The sequence below is a fragment of the Ammodytes marinus genome (assembly GCF_949987685.1).
Source record: "Ammodytes marinus genome assembly, chromosome: 14".
In the NCBI taxonomy this organism is placed as follows: domain Eukaryota; kingdom Metazoa; phylum Chordata; class Actinopteri; order Uranoscopiformes; family Ammodytidae; genus Ammodytes; species Ammodytes marinus.
Genome location: NC_137218.1, coordinates 2,864,081 through 2,886,924, shown reverse-complemented (window position 1 = coordinate 2,886,924; position 22,844 = coordinate 2,864,081). Strand labels below are relative to the sequence as shown.

General features: G+C 40.6%; 2 protein-coding genes across 5 annotated transcripts; both read left to right on the top strand.

Moving 5' to 3' along the window:
- Positions 1-4,900: 4,900 nt before the first annotated feature.
- Positions 4,901-22,707, top strand: LOC307260783 (uncharacterized protein). 2 transcript variants are annotated; one of them, XM_080041098.1, is made up of 4 exons: positions 4,901-5,177; positions 6,891-6,944; positions 19,271-19,413; positions 20,984-22,707. In XM_080041098.1, exons 1-4 carry the CDS (start codon positions 4,902-4,904, stop codon positions 21,234-21,236), a joined length of 726 nt encoding a protein of 241 aa, XP_079897224.1. In that variant the 5' UTR covers position 4,901; the 3' UTR covers positions 21,237-22,707. The 2 variants fall into 2 exon arrangements, with proteins under 2 accessions (XP_079897224.1, XP_079897223.1); XM_080041097.1 differs by lacking the exon at positions 4,901-5,177 and adding an exon at positions 6,240-6,642.
- Positions 8,822-17,922, top strand: LOC307260219 (uncharacterized protein). Of its 3 annotated transcripts, none has more exons than XM_080040393.1 (5): positions 8,822-9,094; positions 12,551-12,670; positions 13,698-13,887; positions 14,374-14,527; positions 16,236-17,922. In XM_080040393.1, exons 1-5 carry the CDS (start codon positions 9,044-9,046, stop codon positions 16,453-16,455), a joined length of 735 nt encoding a protein of 244 aa, XP_079896519.1. In that variant the 5' UTR covers positions 8,822-9,043; the 3' UTR covers positions 16,456-17,922. The 3 variants fall into 3 exon arrangements, with proteins under 3 accessions (XP_079896519.1, XP_079896518.1, XP_079896520.1); XM_080040392.1 differs by lacking the exon at positions 8,822-9,094 and adding an exon at positions 10,746-11,127; XM_080040394.1 differs by lacking the exon at positions 8,822-9,094 and adding an exon at positions 11,644-11,841.
- Positions 22,708-22,844: the final 137 nt, after the last annotated feature.

Genomic DNA, 22,844 nt, shown 5'->3' with positions numbered 1-22,844 from the left:
TTGCAAAGAAAAATCTGTGAAAGGACAGAAAGTTAGTTTTCACAGTTTGCCGGTGAAAGATACAGAGCGATGCAGACGCTGGCTGAGGGCGATAAACCACCCAAAAATAGGAGAAGACGCCGCCGGTATGGATGAGCTAAAAGCTAAGAAGGTTTGCAGTGTTCACTTCAAACCGGAGGACTTTGAGGGGAATATTTTCGGCATGATGAGGAGCGCTCTACTGGAAACAGCTGTCCCGACTCTCTTCGGAAAAGACACGCGCCAACAGGTAATAGATAGATAGATAGATAGATAGATAGATAGATAGATAGATAGATAGATAGATAGATAGATAGATAGATAGATAGATAGATAGATAGATAGATAGATAGATAGATAGATAGATAGATAGATAGATAGATAGATAGATAGATAGATAGATAGATAGATAGATAGATATATAGATAGATAGATAGATAAATAGATAATAAATAAAAAGACGGTCGAACAGAATATACAGTATATATATATATAAGCCTACAGCCATGGAAAACATTAAGAGACCAGTCTGGATTTTTCTTCAATCTTCATCTCTACATTACTTAGGCTAATGAAAATGCTCTTTAAATGACAATATTTTTTGGGGGGAATTTGGTAGAAATGTTGTCAGTAGTTTGTAGAATAAAACCAAAATGTTCATTCTACTCAAACATACGCCTATAAATAGTAAAACGACGAGAGACACTGAATATTTTGAGTGGTCTCTTCATTTTGTCCAGAGCTGTAGGCTATACTTATCGGCATTTGCACAGGTACAGGTACATTGGTATTCTGCTAACCCTACTCGTAATCCTACAACTACCAGAATGCATTGCGCTGAGACCACATCCACTTACTTCCGGGTTAGAATCGGCTGTTTTGGAAATAGACCCATGCTGTTGGCGCGAGTTGTATTCAGTGCACCGGTCTGTTTATAATACGGTTGTAAACCCTCTTATATTGTTTATAATAGCTCATATTGAGGTATTAATAGGTCCATAGTTACCGTAAACAACATGGTAGGCTGTTGTATGGTGCCCGGTTGCACGGAAAAGTCAAGGAAGGGACAGCCACAGAAAGTTAATTTTTTCTCTTTACCGCTGAAAGACAGTGAGCGCTGCAAACGCTGGCTGAGGGCGATAAACCACCCCCACTTTGGAGAAGACGCCGGTATTGATGAGCTAAAAGCTAAGAAGGTTTGCAGTGTTCATTTCAAACCGCGGGACTTTAAGGGAAATATTGTCGACATGAAGTGGTGCCGGGCCACTCTCATAGACACAGCTGTTCCCACTGTATTCACTGCGGTCGTACTTTCAAGCAGAGAGGTAGGTCTGTGTGTGTGTGTGTGTGTGTGTGTGTGTGTGTGTGTGTGTGTGTGTGTAGGTGTGTGTGTGTGAATGAATGAGTGAATGATTGTCATCCCTCAATTGATCTCTTAAGTAGGCTATAGGTTAAATAAAAAAGAAAATTTGTATATTTTGAGACATTTTGGAATAAATATACACATTGTGGCTATATCTATTTATCACGTGTTAATATGCATTGTAGGCCTACTTTTAAAACAAAGTCATAGTTAAAAAATGTATTTAAATTTGTACAACATAAGTCTAAAGTTTGTAGGCCTGTAGAACACATTGAATACAAAATCTCAAACGGAGGAAATCCTACAACTACCACAATGCATTGCGTTTGCTGTCCTCCAACTTACTTCCGGGTGGAGTCGGAACTGAACTGGAATCAGCTGTTTAAAAAAAAAAAGACCCATGCTGTTGGCGCGAGTTGTATTCAGTGCACCGGTCTGTTTATAATACGGTTGTAAACCCTCTTATATTGTTTATAATAGCTCATATTGAGGTATTAATAGGTCCATAGTTGCCGTAAACAACATGGTAGGCTGTTGTATGGTGCCCGGTTGCACCAAAAAGTCAAGGTAACGAGTGGTTACTAGTCTTCACGTTTTTCCGAAAGACAGTGAGCGCTGCAAACGATGGCTGAGGGCGATAAAACACCCAACAATAGGGGAAGACGCCACTGTTGAAGTCCTAAACCAAAAAAGGGTTTGCAGTGTTCATTTCAGACCGCATGACTTTAAGGGATATATCGTAGGCATGAAGTGGACACGACCCACTCTACTAGAAACAGCTGTTCCCACTGTGTTCACCGCGGTCGCACCACAACCGAAAGGCACGGACATAAAGGTATTATCTATCTATCTATCTATCTATCTATCTATCTATCTATCTATCTATCTATCTATCTATCTATCTATCTATCTATCTATCTATCTATCTATCTATCTATCTATCTATCTATCTATCTATCTATCTACTTATCTATCTATCTATCTATCTATCTATCTATCTATCTATCTATCTATCTATCTATCTATCTATCTATCTATCTATCTATCTATCTATCTATCTATCTATCTATCTATCTATCTATCTATCTATTTGTTAGGGACAGTGCATATTAATGAACAGCTGAAACAATAAGGCTACAGCTGTAAAAATGTGCTTACAGGTAAAACTGTCGAAATGTATGGGCAGGTGTTCTCACTGAAAAAGGTAATAAGTCTGGTAAAATTGCAAGAAAAATACAGCAAGAGATGATCAGTCTACAACTCAAGAGGTGTGTGTGTGTGTGTGTGTGTGTGTGTGTGTGTGTGTGTGTGTCACCCCTAAATGGATATCTTGAGTATAATTAAAGGTTAAATGAATATAAATAGATGACAAATTATTTTTTCAAAGCCTACTACAACTACCACAATGCATTGCGTTCGCTGCCCCCTAACTTTCTTCCGGGTTGGAGCGAGAGTGTGCTGGCTGGCGCGAGTTGTAAACAAACATAGGCTAGGTCTGTTATAATAAGGTGGTTAACACTCTTATATTGATTATAATAGCTCATATTGAGGTATAATAGGTCCATATTAGTTACCGTGAATACACCGCAACCATGCCCAACTGTTGCATGGTGCCAGGTTGCACGGAAAAGTCAAGAAATCTTACAAAAGTTAGTTTTCACGTGTTGCCTGTGAGAGAAATTGAGCGCTGCAAAGCATGGCTACGTGCTATTAACAACCCACAGTACCGAGAAGACACCGCCGGTATGGATAAGCTGAAAAAGAAAATGGTGTGTAGTCTCCATTTCAAACCGAAGGACTTTGAGGATAATATTCTTGGCGCGAGGAAAGCCACTCTCATAGACACAGCTGTCCCGACTGTTTTCACTAAGGTAGCACCAATACCAAAAGGCACGGGCATACAGGTATTATATTATCACTCTCTCTCTCTCTCTCTCTCTCTCTCTCTCTCTCTCTCTCTCTCTCTCTCTCTCTCTCTCTCTCTCTCTCTCTCTCTCTCTCTCTCTCTCTCTCTCTCTCTCTCTCCCTCTCTCTCTCTCTCTCTCTCTCTCTCTCACTCTCTCTCTCTCTCTCTCTCTCTCTCTGTTAGGGACAGTGCATAATAATGAACAGCTCAAACAAGTAGGCCTACAGCTGTAAAAATGCGCATACAGGCAAGGCTGTCGAAATACATGGGCAGGTGCTCTCCTCACTGAAAAAAGGAAAGTTTGGTAAAATTGCAAGACAGATATAGGTCTTGCAATGTACAGCCCCGTAAAAATGAAGAGACAATGAAGTCTGGATTTTACACACACACACACACACACACACACACACACACACACACACACACACACACACACAGAGGCCAACTGTGTGTGACTAACTTTTTTATTTCTGCTGACACTTCAGAAACCAAAGGAAACCTCAGCTGCTGTGATAGAGGGAGCAAAAGATGATCAGTCTACCACACAAGACACAAGCAAAAAGGTAGGTGTGTGTGTGTGTGTGTGTGTGTGTGTGTGTGTGTGTGTGTCCATATGTGTGTGAATGTGTGTGTGTGTGTGTCCATATGTGTGTGAATGTGTGTGTGTGTCCATATGTGTGTGAATGAGTGTCACCACCTGTAAATAAAAGTTGAATGAAAATAAATAAATATTTTTTTTGTATTACATTATTCCATGTTATAGCCTAAATGTTGGAATAAATATACACAATGTGGCTATATCTATATATTTATTACGTGTTAATATGCATAATACCTTTAAACCTGCAGTGTGTAGAATTTGGGGTTTTATTTCCTAGCAGATTTTGTAGAAAGTAATTATAATATCCATAAGTACATTTAATTTAGTGCATAATAGCTGAGAAAAATGTTTTGAATTATTATTTTTTCCCTTAGAAAGGGTCTCATATATGTCCATATTTCTGCATATCTTGGACCAAGGCCTAGTGCCGCCATCTTGAAAGTGTCATAGTTGGAATGTCATCAGGTGCATTGTTTAAAATTTAGAATTGTTCTTGTCCTTGAAGGCCACTGTAGCTTCTGTTATTATTCTAAAGGGTTGGGGTTACCCAGGAAGCGTTGCATTCTAGAACTTTGTAGAACTTTCTTGATGATGTCATATTACACACTGCACCTTTAAGTAAAATAAAGACAGAGTTACAATCTTAATTTAATTTTTACAACATATCAGAGCCTAAAGTTTGTACTGAGCAGATTTTGAATATATGTATGAATGTGTGTGTGAATGGTAACGTGGGAAAGGAAAACAGGTCTCCCTTGTAAAAGAGTCTTCGGTCTCAATGGGATTTACCTGTATAAATAAAGGCTAAAAAAATAATAAAAAATAAAATCTGAAACCGAGAAAAAAAATCCTACAACTACCACAATGCATTGCGTTCGCTACCGTCCAATGCCACACACACAACAACACTCATTTACTTCCGGGTTGAGTCGGAACTGTCATAAACATTCCTATATTTTTTTTTATAGGTCCATTGTTACCGTTAACGGCTCGCTAAAATGCCCAACTCGTGTATGGTTCCCGGTTGTACCGACAAGTCTAGAGACTATTTAAAAGTTAGTTTTCATCAGTTCCCGGTGAAGAACATTGAGCGCTGCAAAGCCTGGCTGCGCGCTATTAACAACCGAAAATACGGAGAGGACACCGGTATGGATAAGCTCAAAACTAGAATGGTCTGCAGTCTCCATTTCAAACCGGAGGATTATGAAGGGGATATATTTGGGATGATGAGGGCCGCGCTCATAGAAACAGCTGTCCCGAGTGTATTCGGTGCACGCACGCGACTAGAGGTAAGAAAGACTGATGGGAGAAGAGGCATACTGTACTTTTAGCTAACAAGCCCAAATAACGGAAAATGTATTCAGCTAACTGTGCGTGTGTGTGTGTGTGTGTGTGTGTGTGTGTGTACTAAAATTTAACACATAACTTGTAAGAAAGACTGACCGAAAAAGAGAGAGAGAGGCATACTGTACTTTTAGCAAAAAAGCCCAAATGATGGAAAATAATATTGCATTTTTTTTTTTTTAAGATTCACTATGCAGTGTCAGCTAACTGTGTGTGTGTTGTGTGTGTGTGTGTGTGTGTGTGTGTGTGTGTGTGTGTGTGTGTGTGTGTGTGTGTGTGTGTGTGTGTGTGTGTGTGTGGCGGGGGTTTGGGTGGGTGTGTTGTGTTGTGTGTACTAAAATCTAACATGAACTTGTAAGAAAGACTGTCGAAAAAAATGCATGTGTAGCAAGTCCTAAAAAGAGACGTATTGTACTTTTAGTTAACGAGCCTAAATGACCCAAAACAATATTGAATTTTTTATTTAAAGGGTCACTGTGTAGTTTCAGAGGAGGGGGTTTGTTTACATTCACAGAGCCTGCAGCTAGTTTACTAAACATATTTACTCTACATGTAATTCTTAGTGTTGAATAATTCTATCATCATAAATCTAATTATTTTGAGGAACCTGGAACCAAACGTTAAGACTAGAATATGTTTGTAAACCAAACTGTGGGCCCTGCTGCTGTAAACAACGACAACAACAGTGACAGTCAGACCAGTCACTTTTCAGGAAAAAAGATACACACCCAAAGTTACATGGTGCTCCTTTTAAAGGATGATTTCACCGGTGGAAATATGAATTTACCTATGTAGAGCAAAACCTATGTATTATAAATGTGCAAAAAAATTTGAAATCGGTTCACCCTAGCCTGAGAAAATGCAGAAAGAGTGTTTTTATGGTCTCTCTTGCTCTTTCTGGCTGAAATGTAATAAATCCTCCAACTCCAACAATGCACCGCGCTCGCTCCCAGCTTGCTGTCCCGCCCCCTGTTTCCGTTTTCAGTCGGAAATAAATGTAGTGCCGCGACTAGGACTAAACTTTTTGTAAACATATCCTCGTGATACGTTGACCTGTCCAGACTTCTGCTTTCGTTTTTTCACAACGCAAACATGGTCAGCGGTTGTATTGTACCCGGTTGCACCAAAAAGTACAGGAAGGAACAGACTGCAAGTCTTCACAGTTTTCCGCTGAAAGACACTGAGCGCTGCAAGCTTTGGCTCCGCGCGATACAACACCCCGACATCGGAGAAGACGCCAGTATTGAATTGCTAAAGAAAAAGAGAGTGTGCAGTCTCCATTTCAAGCCGAAGGATTTTTTGGGAAATATTGTAGGAATGAGTTGGACCCGGCCTACTCTAACAGAAACAGCTGTACCGTCGGTCTTTGCTGTGGGCCCATTGCAAGATAACAGGATAAAACAAGTGAAGGCAGGCTAACTGTGTGTGTGTGTGTGTGTGTGTGTGTGTGTGTGTGTGTGTGTGTGTGTGTGTGTGTGTGTGTGTGTGTGTGTGTGTGTGTGTGTGTGTGTGTGTGTGTGTGTGTGTGTGTGTGTGTGTGTGTGTGTGTGTGTGTGTGTGTGTGTGTGTGTGTGTGTGTGTGTGTGTGTGTGTGTGTGTGTGTGTGTGTGTGTGTGTGTGTGTGTGTTAACTGTTGTATTTCTGGTGACTCTTCAAAGGGAACATCAGCTGCTGTGATACGGGGAGCCGATGATCAGTCTACCACACTAGAGGTAAGTGTGTCTGTCTGTCTGTCTGTCTGTCTGTCTGTCTGTGTCTTAACTGTGTTGTATGCTGTCGGAAAAATACTGTATGTATGTATGTATGTATGTATGATTGTCTAGGAGGGTGTCTGTCTGTCTGTCTGTCTGTCTGTCTGTCTGTCTGTCTGTCTGTCTGTCTGTCTGTCTGTGTGTGTCTCTGTCTGTGTGTGTCTGTCTGTGTGTCTGTCTGTCTGTCTGTCTGTCTGTCTGTGTACTGTATGTGGGAGAACATTTTGGTTTAGTGTCATCATCTATTGATCTATCCTCTCCCTCTCTCTGTCTGTCTCTCTCTCCCTCTCTCTCTCTCCAATCTCACTCTCTCTCTGTCCCTCTCTCTGTCTCCCCATCTCTCCCTTCCTCCCTCCCTCCCTCTCTCTCTCTCTCTCCCTCCCTCTCTGTCCCCTCTCCCTCCCTCCCTCCCTCTCTCTGTTCCCTCCCTCCCTCCATCTCTCTCTCTCCCCCTCCCTATACCTCCCTCCGTCTCTCTGTCCCCTCTCTCTCTCCCCTCTCTCTCCCTCCCTCTCTCTCCCCTCCCTATACCTCTCTCTCTCTCCCCTCCCTATACCTCTCTCTCTCTCTCTCTCTCTCTCTCTCTCTCTCTCTCTCTCTCTCTCTCTCTCTCTCTCTCTCTCTCTCTCTCTCTCTGTCTCTAGCTTTGTTGGCATAGCTATAATGCTAAACAGTGTTGCCAAAGCATTACAGATAATACAAATTCATAGTCAGAACAATATGTACAGTATAAATACAATATAAAGTAACATACAGATGACTTACATATACTAGCTAATATATAAAATAACACAGAAAATAATTTAAGGGTGCAGTGTGTAATATGACATCATCAAGAAAGTTCTACAAAGTTCTAGAATGCAATGCTCCCTGGGTAACCCCAACCCTTTAGAATAATAACAGAAGCTACAGTGGCCTTCAAGGACAAGAACAATTAAAAATTTTAAACAATGCACCTGATGACATTCCAACTATGACACTTTCAAGTTGGCGGCACTAGGCCTTGGTCCAAAATATGCAGAAATATGGACATATATGAGATCCTTTCTAAGGGAAAAAATAATAATTAAAAAAAAAATGTTCAGCTATTATGCACTAAATTAAACGTATTTATGGATATTATAATTACTTTCTACAAAATCTGCTAGGAAATAAAAACCCAAATTCTACACACTGCAGCTTTAAACAGAATAGTATACCTGATTATTACACTTACTGTAATAAATTCTAAGAAATGATAGTAAAACATTACAAAATTAAGTTGATCTAAAGAAAAGCTCTCTTTCTCTCTCATAATAACAATAATAACTAATAATGATATATATTTTTTTCATGTATCTTATATGTTGTTTTGTATTGTATCTTGTTCAGCACTTTGGTCAACTGATGTTGTTTTTAAATGTGCTATAGAAATAATTTTTTTATTTCTTTATTAAGGACAAATGCATTAAAAACATTGTTTCATATTATAAAAACATAAAACAGATGCCACGCATACAGGTGTTAGTCGAAACTAATTTGCAACCCCTGTCCCTGATCAGGCATCTCCTAAAAAATTCAATTTAGACTTTGACTTTGATAATGCATAATTTTTCCACCGTCTTGAGATTTTCTAATGGGTGACTTTAACTTTTACCAGAGTTATGTTCACTAGTGCATTGCGTCCTTTCAAACGACACAGAATTTATTTTATTTAAATTCTTTATTGCTTCTGTATACTTCAGTGTAAACGGTCCGACGAACCTCGCATACACAATGGATGGTTAAGTAGACAGTATGTAGTATATACATGTTGAGTATGTAGGAGGGAGGACGTTAGTAGGGCTTTTACAACACAGCCTTGGGATTTGCTAAGATGTTAAGTCTCGCCCCTCTCATTCTACGGTACCAAACATGGATATATATATATTTTTTTAAGATTATTTTTTGGCATTTTCAAGCTTTATTAGACAGTACAGAGTTGAAATGGGGAGAGAGAGGGGGGATGACCTGCAGTAAAGGTCCACAGGTCGGATTTGAACCTGCGACCACTGCAACGAAGGCCGGAGCCAATACGGTACATGCTCTATCCACTACGCCACCGGAGCGCCCCGAACATGGATATTGATCATGTAAGTTGCTTTTAATATTTTTTACTACTTCAATTTGTGATGCATTTATGGTGGCCCTTGGTATCCTTTACAGTTCTGGAAAAAATTAAGAGACCAGTCTGGATATTTCTTCAATCTTCATCTCTACATTACTTAATGGAAATGCTCTTTAATGACAATATTTCTGGGGGGGATTTTGGTAGAAATGTTGTCAGTAGTTTGTAGAATAAAACCAAAATTTTCATTCTACTCAAACACCTATACATAGTAAAACGAGAGACACTGAATATTTGGAGTGGTCTCTTCATTTTTTCCAGAGCTGTATGCTATTTCATTCATGTAGGCCTATTTAAATTTGTATTATTTAGGCTATTTGAAAAAAATTGGTTTACTTAGGCTTTATCCTTTTTGCTTAGGCTACTTGTTGTAGGCTATATTTGTACTTCTACTGCTATGAATACTGTTATTGTCTGCATGATCCATTGTTTTTTTTAAGAGTAGGCCTAATAACAATTAGATAAAATAATAATTTTTAGTTGCTCCCATTCTGTGTACCTTCAATGTTTTTTTTTATGACCTCCTGAGATTTTAGAGAACAGATTTGGGATACAACCTTTTGCACTATTATCATAATTTGTTGTGTGTGTGTGTGTGTGTGTGTGTGTGTGTGTGTGTGTGTGTGTGTGTGTGTGTGTGTGTGTGTGTGTGTGTGTGTGTGTGTGTGTGTGGGCGTGTGTGTTTATATCGCTTATAAGCTTGAAAGGATCTGTAGTAGATAAAAAAAAAAAATACAGCGATTCAAGTGTCCGCTTAATCTGCTCCCACAAACTTCTCTCAATCTTTCCTCCCTCTGTTGTGGTCATTTTAAAGTCACTCATTTATTTTCGTACATTTGAGTGAAAAACAAAAAATAAACAGTTTCTCTTCCGTCTTCTTTGTTGCCAAGGCGACGAGTCCCGGCGGCGGCGAGCTACTAGCTACTAGCCTATCTGATTAGCCCGTTGATAAAAAGTTTGGTTTTTCAGCTCAAAAAAGGGGCAAAAACGCTCAGGAAAAGACGCATTTTTGGTGTGTGTTTTTCTCGGTTTAAACGCCAAGATGAAGTGGTGTGTGTGTGGTGGCTGTTCCAACTCCACACTAGTCCTGTCCGACGGTCGTCTACGATTTCACAGATTCCCTGACCGGAGAAAAAGTGCAGCTATCTTTCGAGCCTGGGTGCATTTTGTACAAGTGAAGAGACGGGATTTTTTTATGGCCTCTGTCAGCAAATACGCGGTCGTTTGCGGGGCTCACTTCAGGCCAGAGGACTATGATTCCGGGGATATAATGGAGTTTAGGATGGGTTTTCGAAGCGAGAACCGTGTGAGGCTGAAAGAAGGTGTTGTTCCCTCAATTCACGCCGCTCTAGATGCAGCTTCGGGCGGCAGCGAATTCGCTCACGGACCGGTCAGAGATTCAGCTATTCGCAAACGTGAACTGTGCACTGTAAGTTTTTCATAGGCCTATATATAAAACGATATTTCAAAAAACAAAACAAATCTAGATGCTGTATATGTCTGCATTGGCTGAACCCTGTATGTGAAGTTTGGTGTTACATGGTCTAGTACAGTAGTTGGCGGTAATGCTACTAAATACATTGGTTAGGAATCCGCCATTAATCAAAGCAGCGAAGAAGAAAAACCACAACAACTTTTTTTTTTTATTAGCAACATGAACTGAACTGGATAGATAGCCACTTAGCACATTGTTAGCAAGCCAGTTTTCCTGTCCCCTATACACTAACAATGGCGTCTCCGTCTCACAGAAATTGTTTCTTCGATTGTAAGGGAAAGCTATTTTTCTTCGGGTTGCCTAAAGAGCCGAGCACGAGGAAGATATGGCTAGATACGCTCTTCTCCAGGCAACAACAAGAAAAGTTTAATGTGTCAGTATGCTCACGTCACTTCGAGGATACATGTTTTGCAAACGTTGGGTTAGCCACAAGACTCTTACTAAAGGAAGGCTCGGTGCCGACTATACTCGGTCGTGTTGAGGAAGACTCAGACACAAAAAATGTAAGTTACATTTCAATATGTTTTTTTTAACATAGGCCTATATTCAATTAATATGTCTGAAAGGGAATAGGACGAATATATATAACACTTATTCAATCCTTCCCCTTTGACTGTGGGTGGCCCGCGGATTCAACCGTTTCTCGTCTCATTCAAATCTAAAGAATTATTATGAAATGTTCTTTGTGGAAATGTTGGACAGTACAAACCAACCCGTGTTATTACACTCCAGTGCGATAGGGGGCGGTGGCGGTATGCTGCTAGATACATTGGTTAGGAATCCGCCTTTAATTAAACCAGCGAAGAAGAAAAACGTAAACAACTTTTACTAGCAAACTGGATAGATAGCGATAGATAGCCACTTAGCACATTGTTAGCAGCACGCCAGTTTTCCTGTCCCATTTACACATGGGAACAATGGCGTCTCCGTCTCACAGAAATTGTTTCTTCGATTGTAAGGGAGAGCTATTTTTCTTCGGGTTGCCTAAAGAGCCGAGCACGAGGAAGATATGGCTAGATACGCTGTTTCCCGGGCAACAACAAGAAAAGTTTAATAATAATAATGTGTCACTGCCAGTATGCTCACGTCACTTCGAGGCTAAATGTTTTGCAAACCTTGGACAGTGCAAAGCAGCTGGGTTAGCGGTAACATTTCTTAAAGAGGGCTCTGTGCCGACTATACTCGGTCGTGTTGAGGAAAATTCCAACGCAAAAATTGTAAGTTAAATTTCAATGTTTCCCCGGGTAAATCAATACATAGGCTAAGGCTAGGCTACTGTCTGCAGGCGAATAGGATATACAGCATTACCAGCATGTTTTAAAGAAGAAAATGTCCCATAAATCAGACTATGCACAACACATAAACAAATCTCTTTTGTGATAACCTTCAGAATAGTTCTTAGAATGATTATGGAAAGTTTTTAGTAAGTTTCGTAAGTGCTTTAGAAAGAAGTTGAGATTTTGGGTTCACATAATGGCTGATATGAATGTGCTAGTGAGGCTAAACGCCCAAAAAGTGTGTGTGTGTGTGTGTGTGTGTGTGTGTGTGTGTGTGTGTGTGTGTGTGTGTGTGTGTGTGTGTGTGAGAGAGAAACTTTTGGCATCAAAACATGTCTGTACCCAACTTATCAAAGTTTTTGTATAGCATTATTACTTGCTGTATCTCTGCACACAGACAGACAGACAGACACACACACACACACACACATAGACAGACAGACAGACAGACACACATAGACAGACACACAGACACACACATAGACAGACAGACACACACACACACACACACACACACACACACACACACACACACACACACACACACACACACACACACACACACACACACATACAGACAGACAGACAGACACACACACACACAGTAGTAAATAAAGACTAATTATGGATGTTATTCCTTCTCATGCAGGTTCTACACAATTGCTATTCGCCTAACATGGAAAACACACAAGTTTCTCACGCTACCAAAACCGAAGAAACATTTTTGCCTCGAATTGTGAAAGTGGAGGGAGCCGATAACACATGTCTGGTGAGTGCAACACAGAAGGCAACTACACACACTATATAATATATGTCCCCTTTATTTATAATAATAATAATAATAATAATAATAATAATAATAATAATCTATTTGTATAGCACCCTTCATACATAAAATGCAGCTCAGAGTGCATAACATAAAGATGATACTTAAAGGTGCAGTGTGTAGAATTTTGGGTTTTATTTCCTATCAGATTTTGTAGAAAGTAATTATAATATCCATAAGTACATTTAATTTAGTGCATAATAGCTGAACACATTTTTTTTAATTATTTTTTTTCCCTTAGAAAGGGTCTCATATATGTCCATATTTCTGCATATCTTGGACCAAGGCCTAGTGCCGCCATCTTGAAAGTGTCATAGTTGGAATGTCATCAGGTGCATTGTTTAAAATTTAGAATTGTTCTTGTCCTTGAAGGCCACTGTAGCTTCTGTTATTATTCTAAAGGGTTGGGGTTACCCAGGGAGCGTTTCATTCTAGAACTTTGTAGAACTTTCTTGATGATGTCATATTACACACTGCACCTTTAACAAAACACATTCATCACAGACAAGAGACCCGCAAAGGCATAGAGCAAAATATAAAATAAATACATAAAAATAAAGAATTAATGAAAGCACGTTCAATGCATAAAACAAATATATTAGAGATAACAACCATACAATACGATTTTGTATGAAAAAATTGTATTTATAGTGCCCTTGATTTGTATTTCCAGTACCTGTTTAAAGGGCACTGTGTAATATGACATCATCAAGAAAGTTCTACAAAGTTCTAGAATGCAACGCTCCCTGGGTAACCCCACCCCTTTCGAATAATAACAGAAGCTACAGTGGCCTTCAAGGACAAGAACAATTCTAAATTCTAAACAATGCACCTGATGACATTCCAACCAACATGGATGCCTCCATAAGACTTACCCTCTCAATGTACAAAATGTAATATTAATATTTGTAATTCTCCAAAGTTACACAGTGCACCTTTAAATGTTATCATTGTCTTTTCCCCCATTTAGATTCCAACACCAGTGGTTTCAACCAGTGAACAACACACACCGATAGTGCACCAGGCATTCGCTCCATGTAAAGTTTCACGTGGGACTCAGGCAGCTGATTTTGGGCCAACTAAGCCGGTGGGTCCGGGCACTAAAAACGCTGCCACTCAGTTAGCCTACAGCACACTGAAGGAAAGAGTCAGAAGCAAAGGTGTGTGTGAACTTTTTAAATGTGTTTGACTCCTTAACTATTTAAAGGTGGAGTCAGTGATTCTGGAGAACGCTTGTTGTCATAAATCAGTTTGTCAAAATCAGTGAATATGGGGGCGCCCTTACCTCAGTTGGTAGGGCGTTCCTCCCCCCCCCCCCCATGGGCCTCGGCCAGCAGCAGACCCGGGTTCGATTCCGGCCCGCGGTCGTTCTCTGCATGTCACTCCCCTCTCTGCCCCATTTCAACTCTGTCTCTACACTATCAATAAAGCATAAAAATGCCAAAAAAATCGAAAAATAAAAAAAAAACTACACAATTCACTGATTTTGACAACAAGCGTTCTCCAGAATCATTGACTACACCTTAAGTCCTTTACTTGAGTAAAGTAGTAAAAAGTTTTTCTGTCTGTCTGTCTGTGTGTCTGTCTGTCTGTCTGTCTGTCTGTCTGTCTGTCTGTCTGTCTGTCTGTCTGTCTTTCTTTCTCAGCTTCACAGGCGAGCGTTGTATTCCAGAATGCCTCTACACAGACGTACCAGCTAAGCAGCTCCGGCCCAAAGTTCACTGAGAGGAAGAGAGTCAGACCGGCAAAGAAACAGAGACTAGAAAACACTACAAGCGACTCAGTTACTGAACAAAATGGGTAAGATGTTACTAATGCCTCGTTTCCACCGAGTAGAGCGGGTCGGGTCGGAGCGGCTCAGAGCGGGACAGCTCACTTTTAAGAATCTCTGTGTTGTTTCCACCGCTGACCCTACCCTTACTGGTAGGGCGGGGTTTATGACCCTACCCTTACTGGTAGGGCGGGGTTTATGACCCTACCGTTACTGGTAGGGCGGGGTTTATGACCCTACCCTTACTGGTAGGGCTGGGTTTGGGACCCTACCTTTACTGGTAGGGCGGGGTTTATGACCCTACCCTTACTGGTAGGGAGGGGTTTATGACCCTACCCTTACTGGTGGGGCGGGGTTTATGACCCTACCTTTACTGGTAGGGCGGGGTTTATGACCCTACCCTTACTGGTAGGGCGGGGTTTAGGCTGGACTGCGATAGCCGCCACCAGAATGTGGGTCAAACTATCGGGCTGTGGAACAGCTGTGGTCAAGCCAGCGGTCTCTCGTTTTTGCTGGGTCAAACCAGCCGCTTCTTTATTTATTCCCCCCGTGTTGTTGTGAGCGTGTATTTACTACTATCTATGGGGAAAACACACAGAGACGGCTCGGTGCAAGTTGCAACTGATAGAGACAGTGAGAGAACAGTGCTGGCTGCGGCAGCTACGTGACATCGTAGCAGTGGGACACAGTGTAACCAACTGATTCATTTAATGACGAGGAAAAACACCACACAATAAACAGTGCTGTGCTCAAATTTTCGCCAAAACACAAGACTCTCTTCACTCTTGCCGAGATCTACACATGGCGGAAATGATTCTTTCGACTAATCAAATGACGGCAGTGTGTAGCTCCGCCGTTTCGGCCCGCTTTCAGGCGGCTAGTACCCCTACGGAGGAGTACTGAGATTGGGAGCGGCTCAGAGCGGTTAGGTGCGCTAAACCGTACGTACCCTACCCAACTTTTGGCAAATGAAAAGCCAAACTACCCGGCTGTCGATGTTAAGTGTTAAAGACGGAAGGAAAGATCCCTGACATTGCGGTCATTAAACCTGCAGTGTGTAGAATTTTGGGTTTTATTTCCTAGCAGATTTTGTAGAAAGTAATTATAATATCCATAAGTACATTTAATTTAGTGCATAATAGCTGAAAATTTATTTTTGAATAATTTTTTTTTTCTTAGAAAGGGTCTCATATATGTCCTTCAGTAAGTGGTATGGTCATCTAGCTGACTTCCTGTCAGTGAAGTACCACAATGGTAGAGATGGTGGGCACCGTAGATGTAATAGCAGCCACCACTAGTTTTACTACTAACACCCTCCTGTCCGGTGCCGGGGATCCAACCAGAGACTTTTTGGTTACCTGTTGGCCCCCTTTTCCTCTAGTATAGGCCATCCTACCAGACTTTTTTGTTTCCATTTTAACCTGCAATTTTCATTTTATTTGCTTCTTTTATTCGCTTTTAAATGTTTTATAATGTGTTTTATGTATTCTAATCTTGCCCCTGTAAAGCACTTTGAGTGGCCTTGTGTCTGAATTGTGCTATATAAATAAACTTGCCTTGCCTTGCCTTGCCTTTTATCCTATTTTATTTATTCAATGGGGAAGAAAATCTGCAAATTAAATCTAAAACCTCCCAATTTCCAGTTTCAGGTCAACAATTTAGATTTTGCTGCATACTTGAACTAGTAATGAATCGACTAATAAATAGTGTGTTTGTGTGTGTGTTTTTCCCTCCTAGTGACCAGGCGTCCCCCACAGACACAGACAGAGGGAACGGTGTGTTCCTGTCCCGTCTAGAGAGTCTCTTCCTGACCTGTCCCGTGTGTGGGAGCGACTGTCAGATTAAAACATGGCGTCTCGGGACCTACGACAGCTTCATCCAGCTCTGCTCACACTGCACATACACCAGGAAATGGCTTGGCATGCAGGCAGAGAGCTCGCAAGCACCAATAACATAAAAACTGTCTGTCTGTCTGTCTGTCTGTCTGTATGTCTGTCTGTCTGTCTGTCTGGTCTAAACACTAACCTGTCTGTCTGTCTGTCTGTCTGTCTGTCTGTGTGTGTGTGTGTGTGTGTGTGTGTGTGTGTGTGTGTGTCTGTCTGTCTGTCTGTCTGGTCTAAACACTAACCTGTCTGTCTGTCTGTCTGTCTGTCTGTCACACAGAGGAATTACATTATTCAGTTGTATAAAAATGGCTCGGCATGGCGGCAGAGAGCTCGCAAGCAACGTAGTAGATTTGTAATTTGTAATTTGTAACCTAAAAACTACAACTGCAGATGTAGAACTACAATTGGGTGGTTATATTCCTAAGTGAGACATATAATTGCTACTACACTCACTCACTCACTCACTCACTCACTCACTCACTCACTCACTCACTCACTCACTCACTCACTCACTCACTCACTCACTCACTCACTCACTCACTCACTCACTCACTCACTCACTCACTCACTCACTCACTCACTCACTCACTCACACAGGAATTATATTAGCATACATTATTGCATACAACATGGCGGTTATTTGCAACTTAGATGTTTCCAAGTCAATCTGTCTGTTAACATAAAAACTACAACTGCAAATATAGGACTACAACTTGGTGGTTATATTCCTCCGTGAGGCATATAATTGCTAGTACTAGTACACAGACAGACAGACAGACAGACAGACAGGCACACTGCTATAGAGCCAAATTAGAACTACACCATGGTGGTTATATTTCTCTGTGAGACATACAATTTGCCAAACAGTGAAAGTCCAGTGTTGGTAGTCGATGCTTTAAAGAAGGCAAAGCTCCTAAGAAGATATAATATGGTACAAGGTCACTGAGAACTCACAATATGGAATTGAGTTTATACCTGTTTAATCGAAGTTTGAGCCAAAAAGAAATATATAAATCTCTCAGAAAGTTATGGAGATTGCATTCATGAGTCATGTAGGCACAGTATAATTTTTTATTTTTTTTTAAAGATATTTTTTTGGCATTTTTATGCTTTTTTATTGATAGTGTAGAGACAGAGTTGAAATGGGGCAGAGAGGGGAGTGACATGCAGAGAACGACCGCGGGCTGGAATCGAACCCGGGTCTGCTGCTGGCCGAGGCCCACGGGGGGGGGGGGGACGTCCTACCAACTGAGCTAAGGGCGCCCCCACAGTATCATTTGACCTTTGACCTCAAAAATCTATTCAGTTCATCTTTGAGTCAGAGTGGACATTTTTTGTTAAGTTTGAAGAAAATCCCTTAATTCTTTCTTGAGATATTGTGTTAATAAGAATGGCCAGTACGGACAGACAACAATGCCTTCGTCTATGGCCAATGCAAAGGGATATAAATGACCTTGGGAACATTGATTTTTGTACATCTGTTTTATATGTAAACAAGGTTTTGTTGTATATTGTAAATAAAAAATATTTACTTTCTTATCTGAGTCTGTGATTGTTTTCTACTTGCAGCGACAGATTGTGTTGGTTTCAAATGATTTAAGGTGTAGTCAGTGATTCTGGAGAACGCTTGTTGTCAAAATCTCCTTTTGTCTAAATCAATGAATATCTCCTCATGATCTGCTACTGTGTGTGTGCTCTGAAAAAAGAAAATCCAGTCGTTAATACACAGCCTAGGCTCTGTAAACAGGCATAATGTTGACAGCTACAGTGTTGTTTATATATCAGTTTACAGAGCCTAGGCTGTGTATTAACACTGGATTTTTTTTTTCCAGCGCACACACAGTACAGACAGGTAGCGGATCATGAGGAGATAGTCTCAAGAAATGCTGAATTTACCCAATTTTTTTTTCTTTTCTCTTGGGATGTGAATATATCGCAGGATCAAACTTATCTTTTTTTTTTTTATATATTTTTTGGGCATTTTTATGCTTTTATTGATAGTGCAGAGAGACAGAGGTGAAATGGGGCAGAGAGGGGAGTGACATGCAGAGCACGACCGCGGGTGGGAATCGAACCCGGGTCTGCTGCTGGGCCCGGCCCGGGAGGGGGACGCCTTACCAACTGAGCTAAAGGCGCCCCCAAGATCAAACTTATCTTAACTAGGAATAAGAAAAAGCTTTAAACTAATCCAATCCAAACCAATTATAATTCTACATATTTTGCCTCTTTTTTTCCGACTCAAATGCATTAAAAAGCTCATATTAAACTAACAGGCAATTCTTGACACATTGTTTTATTTGAGCTGACATTTCAACAGCCCCCAATATTCACACAAACTCAAAACATGGTGAATCAAAATGTCTGAAAAACTGAGATAGTGTTTGTGTATTTCTCCCCACCATTGACTTGATATTACTGAATTAGTGACTTGAGTCTTGGGGTCAAATATAATTGACGAGGGGGCGCTCTTTGCTCAGTTGGTAGGGCGTCCCCCCCCATGGGCCTCGGCCAGCAGCGGACCCGGATTCGATTCCAGCCCGCGGCCGTTCTCTGCATGTCACTCCCCTCTCTGCCCCATTTCAACTCTGTCTCTACACTATCAATAAAGCATAAACATGCCCAAAAAATATCCTTAAAAAAAAAATATATATATATATATATATATATATAATTGACGAAATATAATTTTTTCTCAGCCGAGCTAAGGCTGTAAGGGCAGGGTGTCATATTGTATCATATTGTATGAAATGTAAAGCCCACTGAGGCAAATGTATTTGTGATTTTGGGCTATGCAAATAAAACTGATTTGATTCGATTTGACGAAAGTACTAACTCAAGTTTTAGTGCCATATTAATTCCACATTCTACCACGTTGTTCTATTCCAGAATGCGGTCAGACAGACGTACAGACTGAACATCAGCAACGGCCCGCGGATGTACTTCGAGCAGAGGAGCGACATACCGGCAAAGAGACTGAGATTTGAAGACGCTACAAACGAACCCACTGACTCCAATACTGAGCTGAATGGGTAAGATGTTAACTAATGTCTATCTTTATCTTATTCTACTTTATTTTATTGTATTGTTCCTATTGCTGTGTGTGTGTGTGTGTGTGTCCTTCTGTGTGTGCATTTTTTTTTCAAGTTTTGAAAAGTGTTTAAAATCTGAAAACATCACTAGAAAATACTGGATTTAGGGTGCTCCGGTGGTGTAGTGGATAGAGTGCGTACCATATTGGCTCCGGCCTTCGTTGCAGTGGTCGTGGGTTCAAATCCGACCCGTGGACCTTTACTGCAGGTCATCCCCCCTCTCTCTCTGTCTCCCCATTTCAATGCTGTACTATCAAATAAAAAAAGCTTGAAAATGCCAAAAAATAATCTTAAAAAAAAAAAGATATAAATAAATACTGGATTCCTTCCACATTGACCAGACTGATTTAGGGAACTTCAGAAAAGTTATAAAATTAGTATAAAATTATACTTAAATTGTTTTGTTTTTTTATATTTATTTTCAACAAATGTTTTAGTAAGAATTGATGGCTTTCATGGGCAGTGGAAATGGAGCTATAGAGGATTACTTATACAATGCTGCCCCCAACTAGATATATGTGGAACTGCAGGAACAGCTCTCTACTGTATGCTACGTTCTCTGCATGTCATTCCCCTCTCTGCCCCATTTCATCTCTGTCTCTCCACACTGTCTAATAAAAGCAAAAATGCCCAAAAAATAATCTAAAAGGTGCACTGTGTAACTTTTGGTGTCTCAGAGAATTTAACTTTTATTTTTAAACAGACTTTCCTCACAGTAAAATGTGATCCCTGGAACACTGTTTGAAGTTAGAAAGCTTCCTGAAAAGTTACTGTTTCACTGTTGTTGTTGTTTACAGCAGCAGGGCCCACAGTTTGGTTTACAAACATATTCTAGTCTTAACGTTTGGTTCCAGGTTCCTCAAAATAATTAGATTTATGATGATAGAATTATTCAATACTAAGAATTACATGTAGAGAAAATATGTTTAGTAAAGTAACTGCAGGCTCTGTGAATGTAAACAAATCCCCTCCTCGGAAACTACACAGTGACCCTTTAAAAATAAAAATAAACCGCATGTTACCATACTTATATAATTATAATGCTGCTGTCGAACCCAAGGTATAGTGCAGTACCAGTCTTACCTTTGGAGACATTGATATAAGTGCCTTTTATAATTGGTCGGAATGTTTTTATTCTTATTTGTGTTTGTGTGAGAGAGAGAGAGAGAGAGAGAGAGAGAGAGAGAGAGAGAGAGAGAGAGAGAGAGAGAGAGAGAGAGAGAGAGAGAGAGAGAGAGAGAGAGAGAGAGAGAGAGAGAGAGAGAGAGAGAGAGAGAGAGAGAGAGAGAGAGAGAGAGAGAGAGAGAGAGAGAGAGAGAGAGAGAGAGAGAGAGAGAGAGAGAGAGAGAGAGAGAGAGAGAGAGAGAGAGAGAGAGAGAGAGAGAGAGAGAGAGAGAGTCTATTTTTTTTGTTTTGTATGTCTTTTAAATAGACATTCAGTCTGATCATTTAAGTTGATGATGATGATACTGATAAATTTATTTTTATGTGTGTTTTTTTTTCTTCATAGGGGGACAGACACAACTACAGACATAACCACAGACTCAATCACAGACAGGAGACCTAAGACAAGAATCTCTAAATCTGAGCTGCGTCTGAAAAGCCTTATTCTCACGTGTCCCGCCTGTTATCACGACTGTAAGGTCAAAACATGGCGGCTCGGGATGTACGACACTTTCATCCAGCGCTGCACCAACTGCACTTACACCAGGAAATGGCTCGGCATGGAAGCAGAGAGCTCCAATCGCCATCAATCTGACTGAAACACACACACAGACGGACACGGAGAGAGAGAGAGAGACACACGGACACACACAGGGAGAGAGACACTGGGAGACAGAGACACACACACACACACACACACACACACAGACAGAGAGACAGACACACACAGACGGACAGAGAGAGAGAGAGAGAGACACACACATACACACACAGACGGACACACACACCAGACGGACACAGAGAGAGAGAGAGAGACACACATACACACAGGGAGACAGACCCACACGGACACAGAGACACACACACCAGACAGACAGACACACACACACACACACACACAGAGACAGACAGACACACACACACACACACACAGAGACAGACACACACACACACACACACACACACACACACACACACACACACACACACACACAGGGAGACAGACACAGACACACACACACACACACAGGGAGACAGACAGACACACACATGCACAGGGAGACAGACACACACATACACACACCTACCCACCAAGGGAATGGAAGCAGAAAGTTCAACTCACCATCAATCTGACTGAACCCACGCAAGAAACGTAGAATTTTTCCAAGTCTGTGTGTGTGTGTGTGTATGTGCAGGCTGTATAATTAGGGTTAGTAGTGACTGTTTTTTTACAGTAATCCAGTCTACTGTATCTAGCTGTCCGCAGAAACACACACACACACACACACACACACACCCCAAATCGTTGGCTAAAATAAGAACTACAATTTGTTTAGAACTACAACTTGGCGCCAGTACTTTTTGTATTTTCAGGTGCACTTCCTATTATATTAGAATATCATGGAAAGGCTACATTCCTGTCTGTAATTTAATTTAAAAAAGAGAGAGTTCCGTTTATATATCTACTCAGTTCATCTTTGAGTCAGAGCGAACATCAGTGCAAAGTTTGAAGAAATTCCCTCAAAGAGTTCATGAGATATTACGTTCACAATTCATGCGTTTGACCTGCAAAATGTAACCAGTGTGTCTCCTCATCAAAGTGTAACCCTGCGTTCCAAATCACATACTCTTTCTTTTTACTACACTACATACTAAAGTACAGAAGAGTTTTAGTCTTTTTACTACACTACATACTAAAGTACAGAAGAGTTTTAGTCTTTTTACTACACTACGTACTAAAGTACAGAAGAGTTTTAGGGCCACAGACAGGAGAGAGAAAGAAAATCAGATAAGGAAGATTTTTTTTCATTATGAAGAGAAATGTCAAGAATAAAGACGAATACTCCAAAATGCTATTGGAGTTAGTGGGGCATTTATGTATTTTCAGCATACTACAATTGACATGCATGTATTGGGACATCCTAAATCTTTTTCTGGCGTACTAAATAGTAGGGAAGTGTGGGGATTGGAACGCAGGGTAAGTTTGAGCTAAATTTGGCGAATGTCCCTCAAATTGTTCTCGTTTTTATGCTCAGACGACTCAGAAACACACACACCTCCTGCCCGATGCCAATGGAATAAAATCACATTTATAATCTGTATATTTGTAATGTTTGTAAATAAAAGTTTTTTACTTTCTTGATCTGATTGTTTTTTACTAAGGGATCATATGTCTGTACAGATAGAGGATTTTTTAAAATTATATA